This window comes from Callithrix jacchus, chromosome 5, assembly GCF_049354715.1.
Source record: "Callithrix jacchus isolate 240 chromosome 5, calJac240_pri, whole genome shotgun sequence".
In the NCBI taxonomy this organism is placed as follows: Eukaryota; Metazoa; Chordata; class Mammalia; order Primates; family Cebidae; genus Callithrix; species Callithrix jacchus.
In genome coordinates, this window is record NC_133506.1 from 115,642,574 (window position 1) to 115,663,417 (window position 20,844).

Consider the following 20,844-nt stretch of genomic DNA (forward strand, 5'->3'; position numbering starts at 1 on the left):
GTACACATCAGCTCTTCCGTGAGCACTTGGAATCAGGACCAGGACACCTCCAAAGCCTCTTTGGTGTTTTTCCTTTCATTTTCCTTATATGGCCTTCAGGAAGAGTAACTGATTACAATCTGTAAGCAGTAATTACAGATCATAAACTGTGAGCACAATAAAAATATTTTTCCTGAAAGCCAGGTTAGGAGAAACCCTGCCTAAAATGAGATGTAAAACAACAATTGAAATAAATATTCGAACTGAATTGTCCCCAAGCACTGTCAAAAAGAAGAAAGAACAGTGTAATCTATCTCTGTAATAATGGGCGTATTATAGTAGGATCGTTTTAAGCTCATTTCCCCATGCTGCTGGGCAAGAATCGACTCAGATAAGGAAAAGTAGCCAACCAAACGAGGGAAAAAAGAACAACAAAAACCCCCCACATCCCATCAAAAAGAACCCACCAATTATTTTGGATGCCTGGCAAACAACCTGCACCAGAGGATAAGGCTTTTCGGGCTCTCAACTACGCTTTTTTCTCTTTTCATGTGTCTGTCCTCCTCCCTTGAAACTGCGGGATGGGGAGGTCTAAAAATAGCCAGTGAGTCACGGCAGATAATATTGTGCAGTAGTTACATAAACAGCCAGCCCGGGCGCCGGGGCCCGGGGTCGGAACGGAAAATATCTGGGTCAGGGTTGTCACACTGAATAGGGTCCCCCGGAGCCGGCCTTCGGGAGGTGCGGCCGGGGAGGAGGTCTAGGCCTGCAGGCCCGGAGCAGCAGGGGCGGCCAGCGGGAGGGAGCGGAAGTCCCTGGACGGGCGCGGGCGGCGGCGCGAACTGGGCGGGCGAGCTCCGCGCTCCCTCCCCATGGCCGGGAGCGGACCGCGGCGACGGCGGCGGCGCTGATAGGCCCCGGGCGGGGCGGGGCAGGCGGGCCCGGGCGGGGGCCTGGGGCCGAGGGAAAGATGAGCGCCCTCCTAGAGCAGAAGGAGCAGCAGGAGAGGCTGCGGGAGGCCGCGGCCTTAGGGGACATTCGGGAGGTGCAGAAACTGGTGGAAAGCGGGGTGGATGTGAACTCCCAAAATGAGGTCAACGGCTGGTAAGTGGGGAGCGGGGGAGGCCTAGCGTCAGGGCAGCCGGTCCGAGGCGTGGGGCAGTCAGCCGCGACCTGGGCCCAGCGCTGCCTCTGGACGCCGGGCTATGGCGACACCTGCCACCTCGGGCCTCCGAGATTGTGCCCTCTTGAGGCCAGCCCTGGCCCCCATGCCTCGTGCGGTCAGGAGCGCGTCCTGCCCAAATCCCGGCCCACGTGGTCCACTCGGAGCAGCGCCCACTGGGACCCTGTCGCCCTACCCGCTTCCCCCTGGCCCCCTGGGTCACTTAGTCAGAGCAGTGCTGGAGGCTATGATTCTCAGCTACTGTGCGCTGGAGCTCACCCCAATTTGAGTGTTGAGTTAATTTGCCGTAGGTGCTTCCGAAGAACACATCTTGCAGAGCTAAAAGCATAAGCAACTGAGCATATACGAATTTTATAAACTAGCACGATTTCCTTAGCCAAGACCAGGGAAAAAAAAGAAACATTTGCATCACCATTCTGCTTCTCCATTGTTTCAGTCCAACCGATTTGCTGCTGCTGCCTACAGTTGCCTGTTTGAGGGAAGGCTCATTTGTTTATCCTATTAAGTATTTTGCTTTCTTTCTTTTTCTTCTCTTTTTTTTTTTTTTTTTTGAGACAGGGTCTTGCTCTGTCGCCTAGGTTGGAGTGCAGTGGAACAATCTTGGCTCACTGCAACTTCCACCTCCCCGGCTCAGGTGATCCTCCTGCCTCAGCCTCCCAAGTAGCTGGGAATACTGGCGAGTGCCACCAGCTAATTTTTTTTTTGTTGTTGTAATTTTAGTAGGGATGGGGCCAGGTTGGTCTCAAACTCCTGGACTCAAGTGATCCGCCCACCTTGACCTCCCAGAGTGCTGGGATTACACGTGTGAGCTTACCATACCCAGCCTCTTCTTGTTACAATTTCAAATACAACATGTCATCCAAGGCTTTAGATGTCTGCCTGCAGATTGAATTCTCCCCAGTTAAATAAGGAGTCTCATTATAAGATATTGTTGGTGGTCAAAACTTACTGAGTGTGGTATTATTCCACACTCTGCATTTAAAAGTTAAAATTTTATTTGATTCAAGTAATGCTTAGCCAGACTATTTTGCTAACTTAAAGTGAGTTTACTTTTTTTTTTTTTAAGTGGAATCATCCATTTTGGAACTGAAAGGAACAGTGCAGATAAGCTCAATCCCAGAGAATAACTTGCCCTAGGTGACATCCCTATTAATATGACAGAACCAGAACAAAACTCTCTCAAAAGTCTTATCTACCTGAGCGGAGTGTGGTGGCTCTTGCCTGTAATCCCAGCACTTTGGGAGACTGAGGCAGGTGGATCACAAGATCAGGAGATGGAGACTATCCTAGCCAAGGTGGTGATACCCCAAATCTACTAAAAATACAAAAATTAGCTGGGTGTGGTGGCATGTGCCTGTAATCCCAGCTACTTGGGAGGCTGAGGCAGGAGAACCACTTTGAACCCAGGAGTTGGAGCTTGGAGTGAGGCAAGATCTCGCCACTGCACTCCAGTCTGGCGACAGAGCAAGACTCTGTCTCAAAAAAAAAAAAAAAGTCTGTCTACCTGGTGGGACCTGGTGACTCACGCCTGTTATCCCAGCACTTTGGGAGGCTAAGACAGGAGGATCACTGGAGCCCAGAAGTTTGAGACCAGTCTGGGGAACATAGCAAGACCACAGTCTCCAAAAAAAAAAAAAAATCTGTCTACCTAATTTTCCTAAAGAAAACAGCCTGGACAGCTGTCCAGAAAGCCAGGAAACAGTGGATACAAGCTTTTCTGTTTACAGTTTCCAGGTCTTTGCAGACTTGCTGTTGTGTATGTACCTTTTCTGTGCATTGCTCTGGTTCAAAGCTGTGAATTACCATTTTGGCACTGGGAGGCAGTGTTGTGTAGAAGGAGCCTAGTCTTCCCTGCAGGTTCTTCTCCATTCCTGCCTAGCTATGAGGCTTTGCCCAAGTTGCTTCATTTTCTACTTATTCCAGAAGAGTGTTGTCAGCATTTAATGAGATGAAACATAAAATAAATAGCTAACATTTATTGAACTTGCTTTGTAGCAGAGATGGTGTTCTAAGTGATGTACGTGTGTTAGCTCGTTCACAACTGCTTGGGGACATAGTTACTGTTCTCTCCATTTACAGATGAAAAAACTGAGGCCCAGAAAGATTAAGTCATTTCTTCACTTTGCACAATGCTCCTTCTCAAGATCATAGGATTGACAGTAACTAGTGGAGCCAGAAAAAGAACCTGGCATCTGACTCCAGACTCTACCCTCCTAAACACAATGTCTGCCCCATAGCAGGTGTTTCGTAAATATAATGTGAAGCTGAGGTAGCCTGAAGAGGCTTCGTGTGTGTGTGTGTATTTATTTTTATTTTTTTGAGACAGTTTTGCTCTTGTTGCCCAAGCTGGAGTGCAATGGTACAATCTCAGCTTACAGCAACCTCCACCTCCCAGGTTCAAGCAGTTCTGCGTCAGCCTCTCGAGTAGCTGGAATTAGAGCCGTGCACCACCATGCCTGGCTAATTTTTTGTATTTTTAGTAGAAACGGGGTTTCACCATGTTAGCCAGCCTGGTCTCGAACTCCTTACCTCTGGTGATCTGCCCACCTTGGCCTCCCAAAGTGCTGGGATTATAAGCATGAGCCACTGCCTCGGCCTCTTATAGATTTAATTGGGGGAAGTGTCTAATAGGCTCCTCAAACTCAACATGTCCAAGATTGAATTCCAAGTTTCCCCTCATCCCTCTACCACCTCAAGTGTGCTCCTGAGTCCTCTTCAGCCTCTCAGGGGTACTCAGGCCAGAACCCTTGGCGCTCTGCTTGCCTTCTGTCTTTCATAGCTGATATCCAGTCAGCCAATGCTGTGAGTTCCACCTTCAGATACAGTCAGAATCTGATTACTTCTTACTACAGCTCTGGTTCAAAGCCACCATTGTTTGTCACCTCAATTATTGCAGTAGCCTTCTAACTAGTCTCCTTGCTCCTAAGCTTATATCGTAGTCTTCTTAATTAACACAATGGCCAGAGGGATCCTGACTTAAAACATAAGTCAGATCATTTCACTCTGCTCAAAAATGGCTCCTGTATCACTCAGTAGAAGCCTACAAGGTCCTACAATTTGTACTCCCTGTCCCCACATCTTCCCTCCTTACCTGTGTGCTCATCTCATGGGATTTGCCCTTCTGCTTACCTTTTTCCCCTGGGCTCCTTGCTTTCCCAGGAATACGAGACACAGTCCTGCTTCAAGATGTTTGCATTTTATCTTCTTACTCTCCTAAATGCTTTCCCTCCAGATGTCACATGGTTTGCTCCCTCATGGCCTTTAGATTTTAGTTTAGATGTCACCTTCTTGGCAAGGCTTTTCCTGGCCCTTCAGTTTAAAATTGCACAATGCCCTTCTCCAACCTCTCGCATTCCCTAACGCCTTTCCCTGCTTTACTGTCGCTGTCACACTTCATCACCTAGCGTACTGCATGTTTTGCTTATTTATTTGCTGATAACTGTTTCCTCTTCTGTAAAATGGGGGAAATGCTGAATATAGTATTTACTTCATGGGTTGTTTAGAGGATTAAATTAGTTAATACATGTAATGCCTTTAGAACAGTGTCCAACATGTAAAGCATTATACCTGTGTTAGCTATTGTTGTTATTATGAAGCAATGTGCTGGGTAATGGAATATAAGGTTACTTCCAAAAAACTTACACTCTTGCATTGAAAAGCAGAATGGTGACTGCTTTCAATTCTCAGTTGCTCAGTAACCATAATTTCAGCACCAAGCAGTGATGCCCAGTTGATGAATGACACCCAGTGCCTCAGGTCTGAAATAGTTTCCGACACTAATAAGATATTCTGACTGCAAATGTAAAGCTTAAGGAGTTGAAGTTCAAAGATAGAGTAATTTATCAATTAGATTGATTACTAATCATTCTGCCACATCAGTTGTAAATCAAGTGTCATATATGACCCTTGATTTTAAGGACCAAGGATAATGCTTCATGAAGAACTTGAAAATATTACCTGGCTGCTGCGGCTCTGAGTTATGGCTGCCCAGAGTCACAGAGCTCTGGATTGTAAATGATGATCACTAAGGTACAGGGCTGTGGGGGCCATGCCATGGTGACTTACCAGTGCTTTACATGGTGATAGTTTAGCAAGTTGGTTTGTCCCAGAGTCTCTCAGACCCACTGGCAGTAAATTACTTCCTTTACTCTCAAGCCATGACCAAGTGATCTACTACTACCAAGTGGGCATTTTATTTCCAAAAGGGAGCATATTTTTCGCATCCTGCTTCATTCATCCTCCTTCAACCATTTTAATTGTTTACTTTTTAAGCCTGTGCGACAGACATCCACACACAAACACTCTCAGTTGCAGTTTGCCCAGAATCAAAGATAGATTGGATTCTTCTACTTCAAGCAAGGTCCACCTTATCCTTAGTTTACTTATGCAGTAATTTTTTTTTTTTTGAGATGGAGTCTTGCTCTGTTGCCTAGGCTGGAGTGCAGTGGTGCAATCTCAGCTCACTGTAACCTCTGCCTCCTGGGTTCAAGCAGTTCTCCTGCCTTAGCCTCCTAATTAGCTGGAATTACAGATGTGCACCATCACGCTAATTTTTGTATTATTAGTAGAGACAGGTTTCACCCTGTCGGCCAGGCTGGTCTCGAACTCCTGACCTCAAGTTATCCACCTGCCTTGGCCTCCCAAAGTGTTGGGATTACAGGCATGAGCCACTGTGCCTGGCCCGTTCAGGAAATATTAAGCATGTATATGTGCCAAGCAAATACATCCTTGCCTTCAGGAAGACTCTTCTCTCCCAAACTTAAAAATATTCTTATTTTTCCCAAATTAGCAATAATTGTGTCATTGCATCATGGAGTACACCTTAAAGGAACCTGGATAATCTAATTCTAATGAACCATAGTGTAGAATGTCACTCTGAGACATTAATGGAATTACTCCCAGCCAGCCAGACCTGCTAACTTTCTGGAAGTTGCTAATGTTAAGCCATTAGTAAGTAAGCAAATCAGCTTTTTCCTGGACCCATATAAACTTTCCAGATAATTATACTTCCCAGGTTAGTGACCTAACCTTCACTACTGAACATATGTTCTAATCTTCATTTCTGTATTTGGCTGTAAGAGCTCTGAAGATATTTATCTCAGTTCAATTATAGATTTGGTAAAAGAAGACATTTCAAAACACAGGGGGAAAAGTATTTTCATTCCATAATATGCATTCAGCTTTGGCACCTAGGGATGGATTTAGTCGCTCTGAATCTTTCATTTCTGTGAAGATGGAGTTTTTGCTGGCGTGCTAATTATGTTTCTGTGCAGTATTAAAATAGTAGCCCTTCAGTGTGTGCAGAATTGCTTCCTCTGTGTACAATATTGAGTGATTAGTTTTACTTAAATGAGTTTGATATATTAGAGCCTGTTGAAGAATTTTGGTTGTTGATGTATGTTTTTAAGTACCTTAGGAATTAAAGTATCTGTGCAGTGCCTTATGTTTACGCAGATGAGGATATGTTTGTAGCCTTCTGGAGAGAACTAGAGAAGCCGGCTTTTTAAAAATGGAAATTTGGAAATCTTTTGTGTGTGTTAAGTAAAGAAAAGGAGGAAAAAGAAAGTGAGCAACTGGGATTCAGACAGGAATATCTGCTGTCGTAATAATAACTTAAGTGACAGAGCAAGCTGCAGATGGGAGATGGTTATTAGCCTGATCATATTGAACCTTCAGGTGGCATATGAAGTGAGTTTCCATAGTCCCTGAAAAGGAATATAGCAATATAAAAATGTGTTTCAAAGAGACTGAGATGATCTAATGAGCGATATTGATAGAGTAATACTCCACAGTATCACTGGAGTTAGCCAGCCAGTGAGCTTCCCTTCTGGAGGCCATTGAAATGAAAACTCCTAGGATAAGTTAGTTTTTCTCAGGGGCCAGAAATGAAATTTAAAAACAAAATATAAGCATATTAAATATTTTGATCATCTGCTTTCTGAAAAGTTGAGATTACCAGCCCGGTTACCTGGTTCTAGCTGAACTCTTAACAGGCTTATATATGTTATTTACTAATGTTTCGAATGTGAAATCCCAAATCACCTCTCCTCTTTTTAAATCATTCTTTTCTTTGGGACAGGACTTGTTTACATTGGGCATGCAAACGCAACCATGGTCAGGTAGTCTCTTACCTGCTAAAATCAGGAGCTGACAAAGAAATTCTTACCACAAAAGGAGAAATGCCGGTTCAGTTAACGTCAAGGAGAGAAATCAGGAAGATTATGGGAGGTGAGTCTGTTTTGGGGGAGCTTTTGATTTCGTCAGACTTATTTAAGACTTGTGATATTATTGGCTGCATTCTTTTTTTTTGAGACGGAGTTTCGCTGTTGTTACCCAGACTGGAGTGCAATGGCACGATCTCGGCTCACCGCAACCTCCGCCTCCTGGGTTCAAGCAATTCTCCTGCCTCAGCCTCCCGAGTAGCTGGGACTACAGGCGTGCACCACCATGCCCAGCTAATTTTTGTATTTTTAGTAGAGATGGGGTTTCACCTCGACCAGGATGGTCTCGATCTCTTGACCTTGTGATCCACCTGCCTTGGCCTCCCAAAGTGCTGGGATTATAGGCGTGAGCCACCGCGCTGGGCCTATTGGCTGCATTCTTAATGCTGGTCAAGCAATTGTTCTATTTCTAAAAGCAAATTACTGTGCCAAGATAGTAATTCCAGGTTGTTTCTGGGGAGGTCAGCATTGTAAGGTTTTTTTAATTATTTGTAAAATTTAAGATAATGAGAAAAATGATAATCATAAACCTAATGAAATATTTTTTTCTTCTGACCTCAAGAGGCGATAAACACTGACCAAAATACTTGTCACATACCAAAAGACACTACTTCCAAAAGACCCCTTTCTTTTGATAATTTTGAAAGGGCTGTGTAAATGTTCTGTTTTCTTCTTTTTAAGTGGAAGAAGATGATGACGATGATGACAACCTTCCCCAGCTGAAGAAGGAGTCGGAACTGCCCTTTATTCCCAACTATTTGGCTAACCCAGCCTTCCCTTTTATCTACACACCCACAGCAGAGGACTCAGCCCAGATGCAGAATGGGGGCCCCTCCACACCTCCTGCATCACCTCCTACAAATGGCTCACCTCCACTCCTTCCCCCTGGGGAACCTCCCCTGTTAGAGGCCTTTCCCGGGGACCATACTTCTTTGGCACTAGTTCAGAATGGTGATGTGTCTGCCCCCTCTGCCATACTCAGAACACCAGAAAGCACAAAACCGGGTCCTGTTTGTCAGCCACCAGCGAGTCAGAGCCGCTCCCTGTTTTCTTCTGTCCCGTCCAAGCCACCAGTGTCTCTGGAGTCTCAAAATGGGACATATGCAGGACCAGCGCCAGCATTCCAGCCATTTTTCTTCACTGGAGCATTTCCATTTAATATGCAAGGTAACCCCTCATCAGCAAACAGCCTCTGCTACAGGGGAGTTGGCGTCCAGAGGGGTGGGATTTAATTAGGATTTTTTGGGTATAATTACAAACTTATAGAAAAGTTACAGAGCTAGTATAAGGAACTCTGTTTACTTAGATTCACAAATTAACTTTTGCCCTTTTACCCTGAAATACTTCAGTATTTCCATTATAACAACTTTCCTAAAAACAATGATATTCTCTTTGCCTCACTGCAACCTCTACCTCCTGGGTTCAAACGATCCTTCTACCTCAGCCTGCCTAGTAGCTGAGATTACAGAAGCGCACCACCATACTGGCTAATTTTTTTTGTATTTTTAGTGGAGATGGGGTATTTACCATGTTGGCCAGGCTGATCTCAAACTCCTGACCTTAAGTGATCCGCCTGCCTCGGCCTCCCAAAGTGCTGGGATTATAGGCATGAACCGCCACATACAGCCAGATATTTTCTTACGTAACTACAGTACAAATGATCAAATTTGAGAAATATAGCCTTGAGGTAATGCTGTTCTGTAATCCATAGTCCATGTTTAAATTTTGTTAGTTGTCTCAACCAATGCCTTTTGTATTCCCTTATCTACTATATGTATTGTCTGTACTGTTGATATTTATCTGTACTATCTACTCCGCTGCCCCCTGCCCCCTGCCCCCTGCCCAGGATCACACATTGCATGTAGTTATCGTGTCATTTAGTTTCCTTTAATCTGGAATCTTTACCCTTTATCATTTTTGATCTTGATCTTTTTGAAGGGTCCCGGCCAATTATTTTTGTGGAATATGATTTTCTTAATTCTATCTCTACTTATTAGTTGGTATTTTACTGTAAAGAAGGGCTTTCCCTTTTCCATTAATATCAGTATTGACTCGTAGATTCTTATGTTATTTAACGGGTTATAATCTGTTATTATCATTTTTAAAATATTCAAATTATCCTAGATGTGGCCAGTGGGAGCCCCTTCAGGCTAGTTCTTCTGTCTTTTTGACATGTCTTTATTGTTCTTGCGGTGCTGCCTTACTTTCTGGTGCAGCAAGGTGTTCCAGGCTCATAGCAGAAATTTTCCTGCTCAACCCTTGGAGAAGTCAGTCATTTCTCCAAGGAGCCCTGGTTCTTTTTGGTGGAAAATGGTATTTAGAACACACAGCAAACTTGCCTCTTACTTGGGCCCACTGAGAATGGTATTTAGACACCAGGATGTGGGCACTAGGTGTCCTCATTGCTACAGGTATATCATTTCTTCTAGGCCTGCTGAGAGGACAGAGCCAAGAAAGATATCTATCTTTCTATATCTTTTTGAGAATATTAAAAACACAAGTTCATCCTGATTCTTCCAGTTCCAGTCAAACACCATAGGGTACAACTAGTCTTACTTTTCCTTTTTCCCTGTTTTTGAGGAGTTACTACTGTAGGTGCTAACAGTGACCTGGAGTGACATAAGGGATTTATATACAGGGAACAAAGCAGAACTGCCAGATGTACATGGGTGCTTAACTCGGGCTGTCTTGGCAGCCAGGTTCAGAATAAAGGAGCAGATTGCTTATATCCCAGACCTATGAATAATGAGCCAAGACCCCCTTCCTTATGAGGGTGTGCTACATTCAAATCAAGTTATTCTTTCGTTTTTATTAGTGGCTTGTCATTTGGCTCTTTTACTGTCTTTTCTGCAAGGAGTTTCATATTTTATAAATAACTTTAAGTTCATAATTGTTCAGTCTTTTTAGAGTAACTCACATCTTGCCCATGCCTTCTTTCCAACCTTCTTCCCCTTCCCCTGTTCATGTATAGTTTGATATCCAAACCGGTTCTTAAGTCTTTGGCTCCTTAGCTCCAATGGCAGAAGTAAATTATCCTTCTACATAGCTGGAATGGCTGCCCCTGCCTTGCTCTTACTTTGTGAACCATAGCCTTAGACGTACAGATGACAATGCAGGAAACTGCCCCAGCAGAGCCAGAACTGGGCCTGAGCAAACCCTGCTGGCTGCACTTGGTTTTCCCACCAAACAGGTCTGTTAATCATGCGCAAACCTTTGGTATGATTAAGTGTAACCATCTTCTGGAAAAGATCTTAAACAACATGGGCTGTGCTGTGCCAGAACTATTCATTAACATTTCTCCTTTTTTTCTAGAGCTGGTACTGAAGGTGAGAATTCAGAACCCATCTCTTCGAGAAAATGATTTCATTGAAATTGAACTGGACCGACAGGAGCTCACCTACCAAGAGTTGCTCAGAGTGTGTTGCTGTGAGCTGGGTGTTAATCCGGATCAAGTGGAGAAGATCAGAAAGTTACCCAATACTCTGCTAAGAAAGGTAAGAAGTCTGTTCAGCAGGAATGGCTGCTTGTTTGCATTTGGAAAATATCTGGCTCTCTCCTTGGTTATATGAGTCCTAGTTGAAGGAATAAACAGAATAGAAAGAGTGATTTTCCAAATGGAATCATTTCCTTCTACTGAGTCCATAGGACACTGGCTTTTTTTTTTTTTAGGCAAGTCAAGTGAGCAGTAGAGTGGAGAAGGAACAAAGAAATCTGTAACTGGTGTTTGGCTCATTACTGTGTTACAAACTAGTTGTAAATACCATTGCATTCAGACCAGCCAACACTGGCATTTTGGAAGTTGATACCAGAGAGAATTTTCTGAATTATCATTCACATGTTCCTATTTTCAGTTTCTGTAGTGATCTGTGAGGATTAACTTAGTGCACTACTAGATGTGCCTTGTGTTTTACAAGTGAAGAACCAAGTTAAATTACGGAGCAAATCCACATAGATGCACATGTGGTCTTCCATGCATCTCTGGGTTTTTCGAACATCAGGCTTCTCAGGACATCTGGGGAAGTGATCTTTGCATTGCCTCTCCCTTTGATGTATGTGCTCATGCTATAGCAGCTACTGAGCTGGTTTTTTTTTTTTTGAGACGGAGTCTCGCTCTGTTGCCCAGGTTGGAGTGAGTGGTGTGATCTTGGCTTACTGCAACCTCCACCTCCCAGGTTCAAGCAATTCTTCTGCTTGAGTCTCCCGAGTAGCTGGGACTGCAGGCGCACACCACTATGCCTGGATAATTTTTGTATTTTTAGTAGACAGAGGGTTTCACCATCTTGGTCAGGCTGGTCTCGAACTCCTGAGTTCGAGAACAGGAGTGTTGGGATAACAGGCCTGAGCCACTGTGCCCAGCCTGCTGAGCTATTTTTAAGGGCTTCCACTTTCCAACCCACCTCATCCTGGTGCCTTAGTTACACTCTCACTGACTTAGCCTGCCACTAAGGCAGGGATTTTTTTTCTTCTTTTTTCTTCTAGGTTTTGAAATGAGCCAAGATACTGGTATCAATACAGTGCACCAAACATATGGAGACAGGTAGCTCCTCTTAATCTGTTTAACATATTTTTGTTTTAGGACAAGGATGTTGCTCGACTCCAAGATTTCCAGGAGCTGGAACTGGTTCTGATGATAAGTGAAAACAATTTTCTGTTCAGAAATGCTGCATCCACACTGACTGAAAGGCCTTGCTATAACAGGAGAGCTTCAAAACTGACTTACTAATGCAGCAGGGACTTTTATCACTGAGTATTATGACAGTGTGCTTCACCTCTGGGCCAAGGACAAGCCATTGATCTAAATGCCTCGGATGCCCAGGAGGGCCTCTGGTGCCACTGCATAGTATATACTAACATCGTTCTGCCAAGGTAGGAAGCCCCTGACCCCCAAGCAGTGGTGCCACTCTTCCAAGCCTCTTGGTGCACAATAAACCTATTGCTTGAAGCTTTGAACAGCTGAGAAGTGGTCTGGAGAGGCAGAAGCTGAAGGTTCTATATCCAGTGTGTTTTCTGTACAGAACCTAAGAGAGTTGTCTAAGCAGAAGCTGAGAGAGCGGAGCCTATTTCTAGCCACTCCTGTTGACAGTGCACCTGAAGGGCCAGGATGCGCTTTTCTTGGTGTTGCATGCTCACAACTCTCCTGACATTGTGAACTGATGAGAGAAAACCGGGGAAAGCACAGGTACTGGACAGATGAATTATAGTGTGACTTGTGACTGTGAGGTTTCCTAGGACATATTTATAAATGTTACTCAGGTTAAAAGTATTTAAGAATACAGTTACCTAATTGTAAATGTGCTGTTAACCAAAAGAGCTTTCCCTCCCCCACTTTTTCCTTTGTAAACACTCATGACTGCTTCTCTGTCTCTCCAGTCATCTCTGCATTAACTCCCCTTTGTGGTCACTAGAGGGCTCTCTAATGCCTTCTAAAAGAGAAACTGCTTTTTTTCTGCCCCCCTGAAGAGACAGGGTCTCACTATGTGGCCCAGGCTGGTCTCAAACTCCTGGCCGCAAGTGATCCTCTCGCCCTCCCAAAATGCTGGGAATACAGATGTGAGCACTGCACCCAGCCCAGTTTTTTTACTCTGAAGCGATTCCAGTCATCTGTGTGTAACTGCATCTTATGAGAAGAGCACAAATATTGCTGTTCCATGGTCTCCACTTTCATTTTCCACCACAAATGAAAAGCAATTTTTGAGACTGAATCTGTTGCTCTTTTAAAGGTTATTGTGGGAAACTGAACTAAAGGAGTTAGCATCTTTATTTTTATATCAAAGATAAAGGTTATTTTGAAATTATTAGGATTTTTACACAATTCTGAAATCTGTTGCTTTTATAAACAAATTGTTTGAACTTAGTGATCCCCCCACTACCACCACCAATTCACTTGACAAAGCCAGTATGAGTGTACCAGACTTTGTTCTGAAAAACAGAAACAAAACACCGGATTAAACTCTTGAATATGGCATAGGAATTTTTTAAAAGAATGCATTCGAGGATTCTTTTCCTTTCCTTCAGTGTCGTTAATGTTAAAAGGAAAGCCACTGTTTTGTTGAAACAAACAGCTTAACTTCAGAAATAAGAACTAGCACGCTTAGACAAACAGGAGAGCAGGGGTTCGAAGCCAGCTGTTGAAGAGCATCCCTGCTGTCTTAAGAAGCTTTTTCCCCATAGTGCCTATAGTTTCTAAAGAAACTCAACTTCCTAACTGTGTTAACTTAATTTTATTAGAACACTACAGTTGAGTGAGAACGTGCAGAAGATGTCAACGGAAGAAAATGTTGTGCTAAGATAATGGCCTCCTGCTGCTGCCTAAATGCTGAAAGGAGGTTGAGATGTTTATCGAGGCTAACTTCATGAAATCACTTTGTTTAGTGACTTAATTGTATCCCACCAATTACTGCTGGTGACTTACTCACTCTTGTACAGTGTTTGCATAGCACAGTGAAGGTTACTTATTACCCTCTCTCAAGTGCTTTAAAGAAGAAACCTCCCTTGTGTTTTTTTTTTTTTTCTTTTTGAGATGGAGTTTCACTCTTGTTACCCAGGCTGGAGTGCAATGGCGCGATCTCGGCTCACTGCAACCTCCGCCTCCTGGGTTCAGGCAATTCTCCTGCCTCAGCCTCCCGAGTAGCTGGGATTACAGGCACGCGCCACCATGCCCAGCTAATTTTTTGTATCTTTAGTAGAGACGGGGTTTCACCTTTTCGACCAGGATGGTCTCGATCTCTTGACCTCGTGATCCACGAGGTTTCACCATGTTGGCCAGGCTGGACTTGAACTCCTGGCCTCAAGCAATCCACCTGCCTCGGCCTCCCAAAGTGCTGGGATTATGGGCGTGAGCCACCGGGCCCAGCCCCTCTCTTGTGTTTCAACCAATTGAAAGCAATTTTAACTAGATGTAGTAACCTTTTTTTTTTTTTGCTTCTAAAACAGTTACTGTTTACTGATAAAGTTAGGTCTGGTTCTATCCTAGAGGAAATAAATTCAGTATTAATTCATGTCTAAATTACTTGGGTTAAAAGTCTTTCAGCTGTCCAGATTAATTAAAGTGGAGCAGTGGAGGCCCCTGGCTGGGAGATGGCCTACAGAGGAGCAGCTGCGGGGAATGTTCTGGGCTTAGAGACAGAGGCAACTTGGTGTCTCTGGTGAGACGTGGGTCTGATGTGGCTCTGCCCTATGCTGGTCTCTCCTTTATAAAATCCTCTATGGTCAGCTGACTCCTGCATATCACAGTGGAATAAGACTGCACAGTTGCTGGTAGGTGAGTTTAAAGTCTTAATCTATGCATTCAGAGAAATATTTTTATATGCTTTGTGTAATTTATAACAAGGATTTTTTTTTAGCTTTGTTAACTGTGAATTCACCTCTCCTTCTTCACTGCATATTTAAAGCATGTGTTCACACTGTGTGTAAACATTCATGGAAGATTTTCTCTTTGTGCATTGCTGACTGTTCAAACATAAAAAGTATTATTAAAATTAAATATTAACTGACCAACCCTGTACGCCTTCATTTTGGCTTCCTAAACAGCACTATAGTTCTAATCATAGGGGGTTCAAATTGTTGGACAGTCCCATAGACCATACGCTCTAGAGGAAGATGAGAAGGGCCCTCTCTCCACCTGAGCCTCCTCCACCCCCACTCATACCCTGTCAGTAGCACCTGGAGATGGATATTTTGTGTGGCGTCTTTCCTTCCAGTTCACAGCAGTCGGCTTCATTTCCCAGGAGTAGCTGAGCCAGTTAGATGGAGGTCATCCCCTATTAACCACGTGTTTTGATTATCCTATTTACTTTACCCAACTGAGCCTCTCCTTTGGGTTGTCAGCACCTGTCAGGGCCTCAGCAAGCTCAGAAGCAAACTCCCAAGACAGGAAAGGAAACACAGCCTTATACTTCCAGAGCTTTAGCTGAGAATGATGCTGAATGAGTTTGCTTTTCTGTTGGTTCAGGCCAGCTAGCACCTCACAAAGCAGACGTCAAGCCAAATTGGCCTAATAAATCAGAGAGCATAACAGAGACCTTTTCTTAGCACCAAGGAGAGGCAGAATAATTTGGGCATTTGTGCTTTCATACTTGCTTTATCACAGGGATGGAAGTCATCTTCCATACACTCATAAACATCCTAGGCAGAAACAGCCTGCCAAAAAAATGCGATTAACCTTTAACAAATGGTCCTGCAGCACAGGCTGACCCAGAGCATATAGAAAAGCCCAATCAAAGAAGCCACCTCCATCCATATCTAATGCAAACCATTTAGGGTTGGGGAAAAAACCAGCATCACCCACAACCACTCACATCATACCAAGACAAAGATACAGGAAATGAGAGCGAGACAGAGGAGACCAGAACACTTAGGAACAAGGAGAAGAGATCCATTCCAAATAGAAGGCCTGTGCCAGGTGGACTCTGACCTGCAAAAAATAAACTCTTTGTTGGCTTGCTCAAGAAAACAAACTTAATTCACCCCTCACATCTTGTCTGCCAGTCTGGGACTGTGGGTGGCTTCTCTCTGAGCAAGAGGTGGCCTCTCGGCTTCTTTGTGCTCACACATTCAGCTTTGGCTAGACTGAGGGAAATGAATGACTTGGAGGCCTCGCTGGTTATGGGAACTGTCTGGAACAGACTTTGAAATGAGCAAGGAAATAAAGCATCATACCCTTCTTAGTCCCTAGAGAAACAGGCGTTGACGGATGACATGAACATGGAGGTGTTCACAGCAGCTTTCCCAAGAGGCCTCGGGTCAGATTTCAGGGCCTTTCTTTCTCACCTTTTTACAATATCTGCACAGCAGAACAGGAACTGCTGGCAATTACCCAGGGAATTTTGGCTGTGAAGGCAATATTTGCAGCCAAGAGCTCTTGGGTCTGAAATTCAGGTAACTACAACCATGTACATGTGTATAAAGTCTTCCTCCTGGCCTCCTCCAAAGATCCTAATCCCCAAATCTTGTGAACAAGCACAAAAAGACTAGTGTGTACATACTGTTGACCATGCAGTTTTATTTCATCAGTGCTCTGTTTTTAGTGGCTTGAGGCAGGACCCCAGAGTATAGGACTTAGTTCTGAGGGGTGGCCTGACCCGGCAACAGTCTTCTGTTCCAGTAGGAAAAAGCTTTTTATTAAAAACAAGAAAAAACTTTAGAAAATATGAAAAATCAGAGGGAGGACAGAGGTCATTTCATAAAATCATTATTTGAAAACAGTGCAGTGTGCAAATAACACTAGGTTGGGAATTGGGAGACTGGGGACTGATCTAACTGCCTCAAACTAGCTGTGACCTTAGGCATGTCATTCACCTCTTGGGGCTCACTTCCTCACCTAAAGCATTGAGCATAGTTACCCTGTGAGGGACTTTACAGATGCAAAATCTAAGATGCCCCCAGTGTTTGCCATCAAGTCCGTTCTGCGGACATACTTGGTGTCATTTCCTTCCTGATGAAAACCAGGAAAGGACAAGGGGAAATCCCAGGAATCTGTTTTAGGCAAGTCCAGCGTCTCTGGCCATCCCGTAGAAGATGCCTCTAGCTGCAATGAGGTTGGCCGGAGCATCAAATTCAGCTACAACTCCTTTGTCCAGGACCAGGACCCTGGTCAGAAAAGAGAGAAGTGGTCAGGTTTCCATCAGCCCAGACCTGGTCACAGCGTCCAATCCTGCTCTTCTGGGTACTTGCTCAGGTCCACAGTAACATGCCAACCCACCCAATACCTGCCATACTACATGTGCACGCTTGCAAGGCTGGTTATTTTAGCCATTCTGTTAGTTCTGGCAAGTGAAGCGGTTTCTGGGATCAAACACAAGGTCCTATTCATCTCTGCTAGTCGGGGCTCTGAAAACCTTCCCTAATGAGTCCTTCCTCTTGCCGGGGTCACAGGACTTCAGCAGGCTGTGCGCAGGGAGCCACGGGCCTGTGCGCTGGGCTCTGTGCACATCCATCTGCTTTGTGCCAGCTCACAAAAGCACACGGCAGGAAACCAGCTGCAGCGAGGCTGACACTGGAATCTGGGGCTTGGGCTGCAAATCCGGTGGCGGCTGCTGCTGCTGCTGCTGCTGCTGCTGCTGCTGGGTGGGTCTCCAGCTCACACACAAACAGCCAGGCCTGGGCCCAGGGTTAGAATCTCCCACCAACCACTCACTGGGTGTACCTGGTACAAGGCCAGTGGGCTGGCTCCACCAGGGTGCAGTGGGAGGAGAAAGGCTCTCCTCATCCTGGAGAAGTGCTCCTCCGTGGGAAGGGGCTGACTTTATTCTATTCTCAGCCTCCTGGGCTCCAAGATATGTCCTGGGAAGGAGTGTGTCTGTGACATCACTGCCTGGCCACTGCCCCCACCCCAGCCCTGACTCCAAAATCAGGGTCTTCAGTGGCTTTTGATTGCTCTTGGGTAAGTAAGGCCTGAATGTTCTCCCATGTTCCTCAAAGTGCAGCATAATGGGGCTTGTTCTCCACCCCCATCTTGGTTCCACTGCCTCCCTCCCATGCACTCCAGCCTCCTGCACCCTCCTGCCTTGGGGCACGTGTTGCATCCTTTGCCTGCAATTTTCAGCTCCCTCCCTATTTCCCCACCTCCACCCCCCAACTCTTACTCATTCTTTCAGGCCTGGCTGGTGCAGCCCTTCCTTAGAGAAGGTGCCCTGGCCACCCTGTGTGGATAGCCGTCCTTTGGCCTGCACACACAGGCCTCTGCTTCCATCCTGTGGACCCTATTTATACGTGATTATTGGATTAATTTCTGCCTGTCGCTCTAGAATGAATGAACTCCCAACCTCCAAGGTCGATCCAAGTCTCCCACCTAGGGCTGCTGGTGAATGAACCATTTTTGATTAGTCCTGGAAACAGGTCCTCTCAGCCCAGCCCTGTTCCTCCTCCAAACCCAGGGCTCAGCACTTCCTGCCCACCCTCCCTTCTCCTTCCAGTGGGGTCCTAAATGGGAGTCGGGGGTGAGGGTAGGGTAGGGATGGAACAGACAGAGGGTAGCATCAGGCATTCTCAGGTTGGCTCCCAAGACACGGCTGGCTGCATGGGGGCACTTCCAAGAGACACCAGGCCTGACTCATTGCCCTGTCCATGGTACCCTCCCCACCCCACCGTCGTACAAGTGTTTCTTGGGTGAATGAAGGCCTGTTGGGGTATTCCCATCATATTCCTTCAAAGGAGACTTGTCCAAGCCTCCTGCCTCCTCCTCCCCTCTAGTTTCTAGGGAGCCCAGCCTGCTAGGTGAGGGCCAACTGACTTCCATGAGGCTTCTGAGTCACCCAGCCCTTTCTCCTTGACCTCCAGCACCACACCTTGACATCTGGGACAATGAGGGAGAGGTCTGCCTCAACAAGGAAGCCATAAGCTTCTGAGGGCATGGCCCCTCCCCTCAGCCTTAGAGGGCCTAGTGCAAGAGTTAGAGCAAGGGGATACTGTCATTTCTCAGGATCACCTGCAGTTTAAATACATTTCATTGACTTTTTTTTTTTTTGAGACAGAGTCTCACTCTGCGCCTAGGCTGGAGTGCAGTGGCATGACCTTGGCTCACTGCAACCTCTGCCTCCCAGGTTCAAGTGATTCTCCTGCCTCAGCCTCTCGAGTAGCTGGGACTATAGGTGCCTGCCACCACACCAGGCTAATTTTTGTTTTTTGTTTTGAGACAGAGTTTCACTCTTGTTACCCAGGCTGGAGTGCAATGGCACGATCTCGGCTCACTGCTACCTCCGCCTCCTGGGTTCAGGCAATTCTCCTGCCTCAGCCTCCTGAGTAGCTGGGATTACAGGCACGCCCCACCATGCCCAGTTAATTTTTTGTATTTTTAGTAGAGACGGGGTTTCACCATGTTGACCAGGATGGTCTCGATCTCTTGACCTCGTGATCCACCCGCCTTAGCCTCCCAATAATTTTTGTATTTTTAGTAAAGAAGAGGTTTCACCACATTGGCCAGACTGGTCTTGAACTTCTGACCTGAAATGATCTGTGCGCCTTGGCCTTCCAAAGTGCTGGGATTACATGTGTGAGCCACCACCAAACTCCTGACCCCAAGTTAACCACCCTCCTGGGCCTCCCAAAGTTCTGAGATCACAGTCATGAGCCACCATCCCTGGCCTTCATTGACTCTTTACAACAATCTCAAGAGGAATCATTTTCATTTGAAACAGGCTCAGAAAGATTTTGCAAATTGCTCAGGGTCACACAGCAGCCTGGGACTTTGAGCCCTCTTACTGAGTCTACAGGTTGGAAATACCCATACCTGTGTTAAGGGGCGAGTGCTCTCCCCACAAGGCTCAGTTCCTCATGGTGCTGTCAGGGTCCCACTACCACCTGAGCTGCTGCTTCATCTGTGACCGGGGTGACTATGAGATACCAGTGAGGTGAGAAACATGCAGGCACTCTGCCAGCGGGCGCTCAGGAAGAGACGGGACTCAGCATGGAGCCTCCAGTTCCCCTTACATCACCTCATGGAGGAGGCAGGATGCGGGTGACCTGTGCACAAATACAGCGCCTGTGGAACCCAGTGTGCCCTTCCCCATGTCTTAGAAAATGTCACTGTGGGGGCCGGATGTGGTGGCTCATGCCTGTAATCCCAGAACTTTGGGGGCTGAGGCAGATCACTTAAAGTTAGGAGTTTAAGACCAGCCTGGCCAACATGGAGAAACCCGTCTCTACTAAAAATACAAAAATTAGCTGGTGTGGTGGTGTATGCCTGTAATCCCAGCTACTCGAGAGGCTGAGGCAGAAGACTCACTTGAGCCTGGAAGGTAGAGGTTGCAGTGAGCCACTGTATTCCAGCCTAGGCAAGAGCAAAACTCTGTCTAAAAAAAAGAAACTGTCATTTTCCCACCTCTGACCCCAGGCCACCCCGCTGTGGTCTGCCCCTATCCAGATCTTGGGAATCTCTGCTCCGCCTGCCATGTCCTAGCAATCCCAGGAACATTCCATTGTCCAGATAACCCTATGCCCCCCCATTCCTGATGCCGGAGGTGGCCCCACCAGGTTCCCCATTGCTTGGATTTCTATGTCCCACCTGGTGTAGTCCATGATAGTGTTAAGCCGGTGTGCGATGGTCAGGACAGTGCAGGTATCAAATTGGGTGCGGATGGTAGCCTGGATGAGGTCGTCAGTCTCTAGGTCGATGGCAGCTGTGGCCTCATCCAAAACCAGGATGCGGCTTTTGCGGAGCAGGGCTCGGGCCAGGCACACGAGCTGCCTCTGGCCCACACTGGGAATGGAGAAGGCAGGCATTTCCAGCTGGGGGTTCCCACCTGCCTCCAGGCCTCATTCCCTCCTCAACGGCCCAGGCCAGCTTTCTAACTTCTCCCGTTTCTGCCACAGCCCAGCCCTCCTGGAACAGAGTAGTGGTCTGGACACCACTGGGATAATGAGGGCCCTGGGGAACGAACCAGTGCTAAAAGGCATTGTGAAATCTTTAGTCTGTGCTTGACACCCTTGGCCTCCTCTCTCGGTGCTTTCTTCCCCATCTTTGCT

The 20,844-nt window shown here is 46.0% G+C and overlaps 2 protein-coding genes across 5 annotated transcripts in view; one reads left to right on the plus strand and one right to left on the minus strand.

Moving 5' to 3' along the window:
- Window positions 1-688: 688 nt before the first annotated feature.
- Window positions 689-14,880, plus strand: ANKRD40 (ankyrin repeat domain 40). The gene is made up of 5 exons (XM_002748424.7): window positions 689-1,083; window positions 7,242-7,390; window positions 8,065-8,550; window positions 10,696-10,877; window positions 11,960-14,880. The coding sequence occupies exons 1-5, from the start codon at window positions 950-952 to the stop codon at window positions 12,104-12,106; spliced, it is 1,098 nt and encodes a 365-aa protein (XP_002748470.1). The 5' UTR covers window positions 689-949; the 3' UTR covers window positions 12,107-14,880.
- Window positions 14,881-16,364: 1,484 nt separating this feature from the next.
- ABCC3 (ATP binding cassette subfamily C member 3) overlaps window positions 16,365-20,844 on the minus strand; it is a 55,645-nt gene continuing 51,165 nt past the window's right edge. For all 4 annotated transcript variants that reach the window (XR_013535864.1, XM_035301217.3, XM_078374183.1 and 1 more), the window contains 2 exons: window positions 20,384-20,578; window positions 16,365-16,971 (listed from right to left, as the gene is read on the minus strand). Coding sequence is in view for 3 of the 4 variants with exons in the window: in XM_035301217.3 (XP_035157108.3) it covers window positions 16,863-16,971; window positions 20,384-20,578 (304 nt within the window). In the remaining variant the exon portion in view is untranslated. The remainder of the gene's footprint in view (window positions 16,972-20,383; window positions 20,579-20,844) is intronic.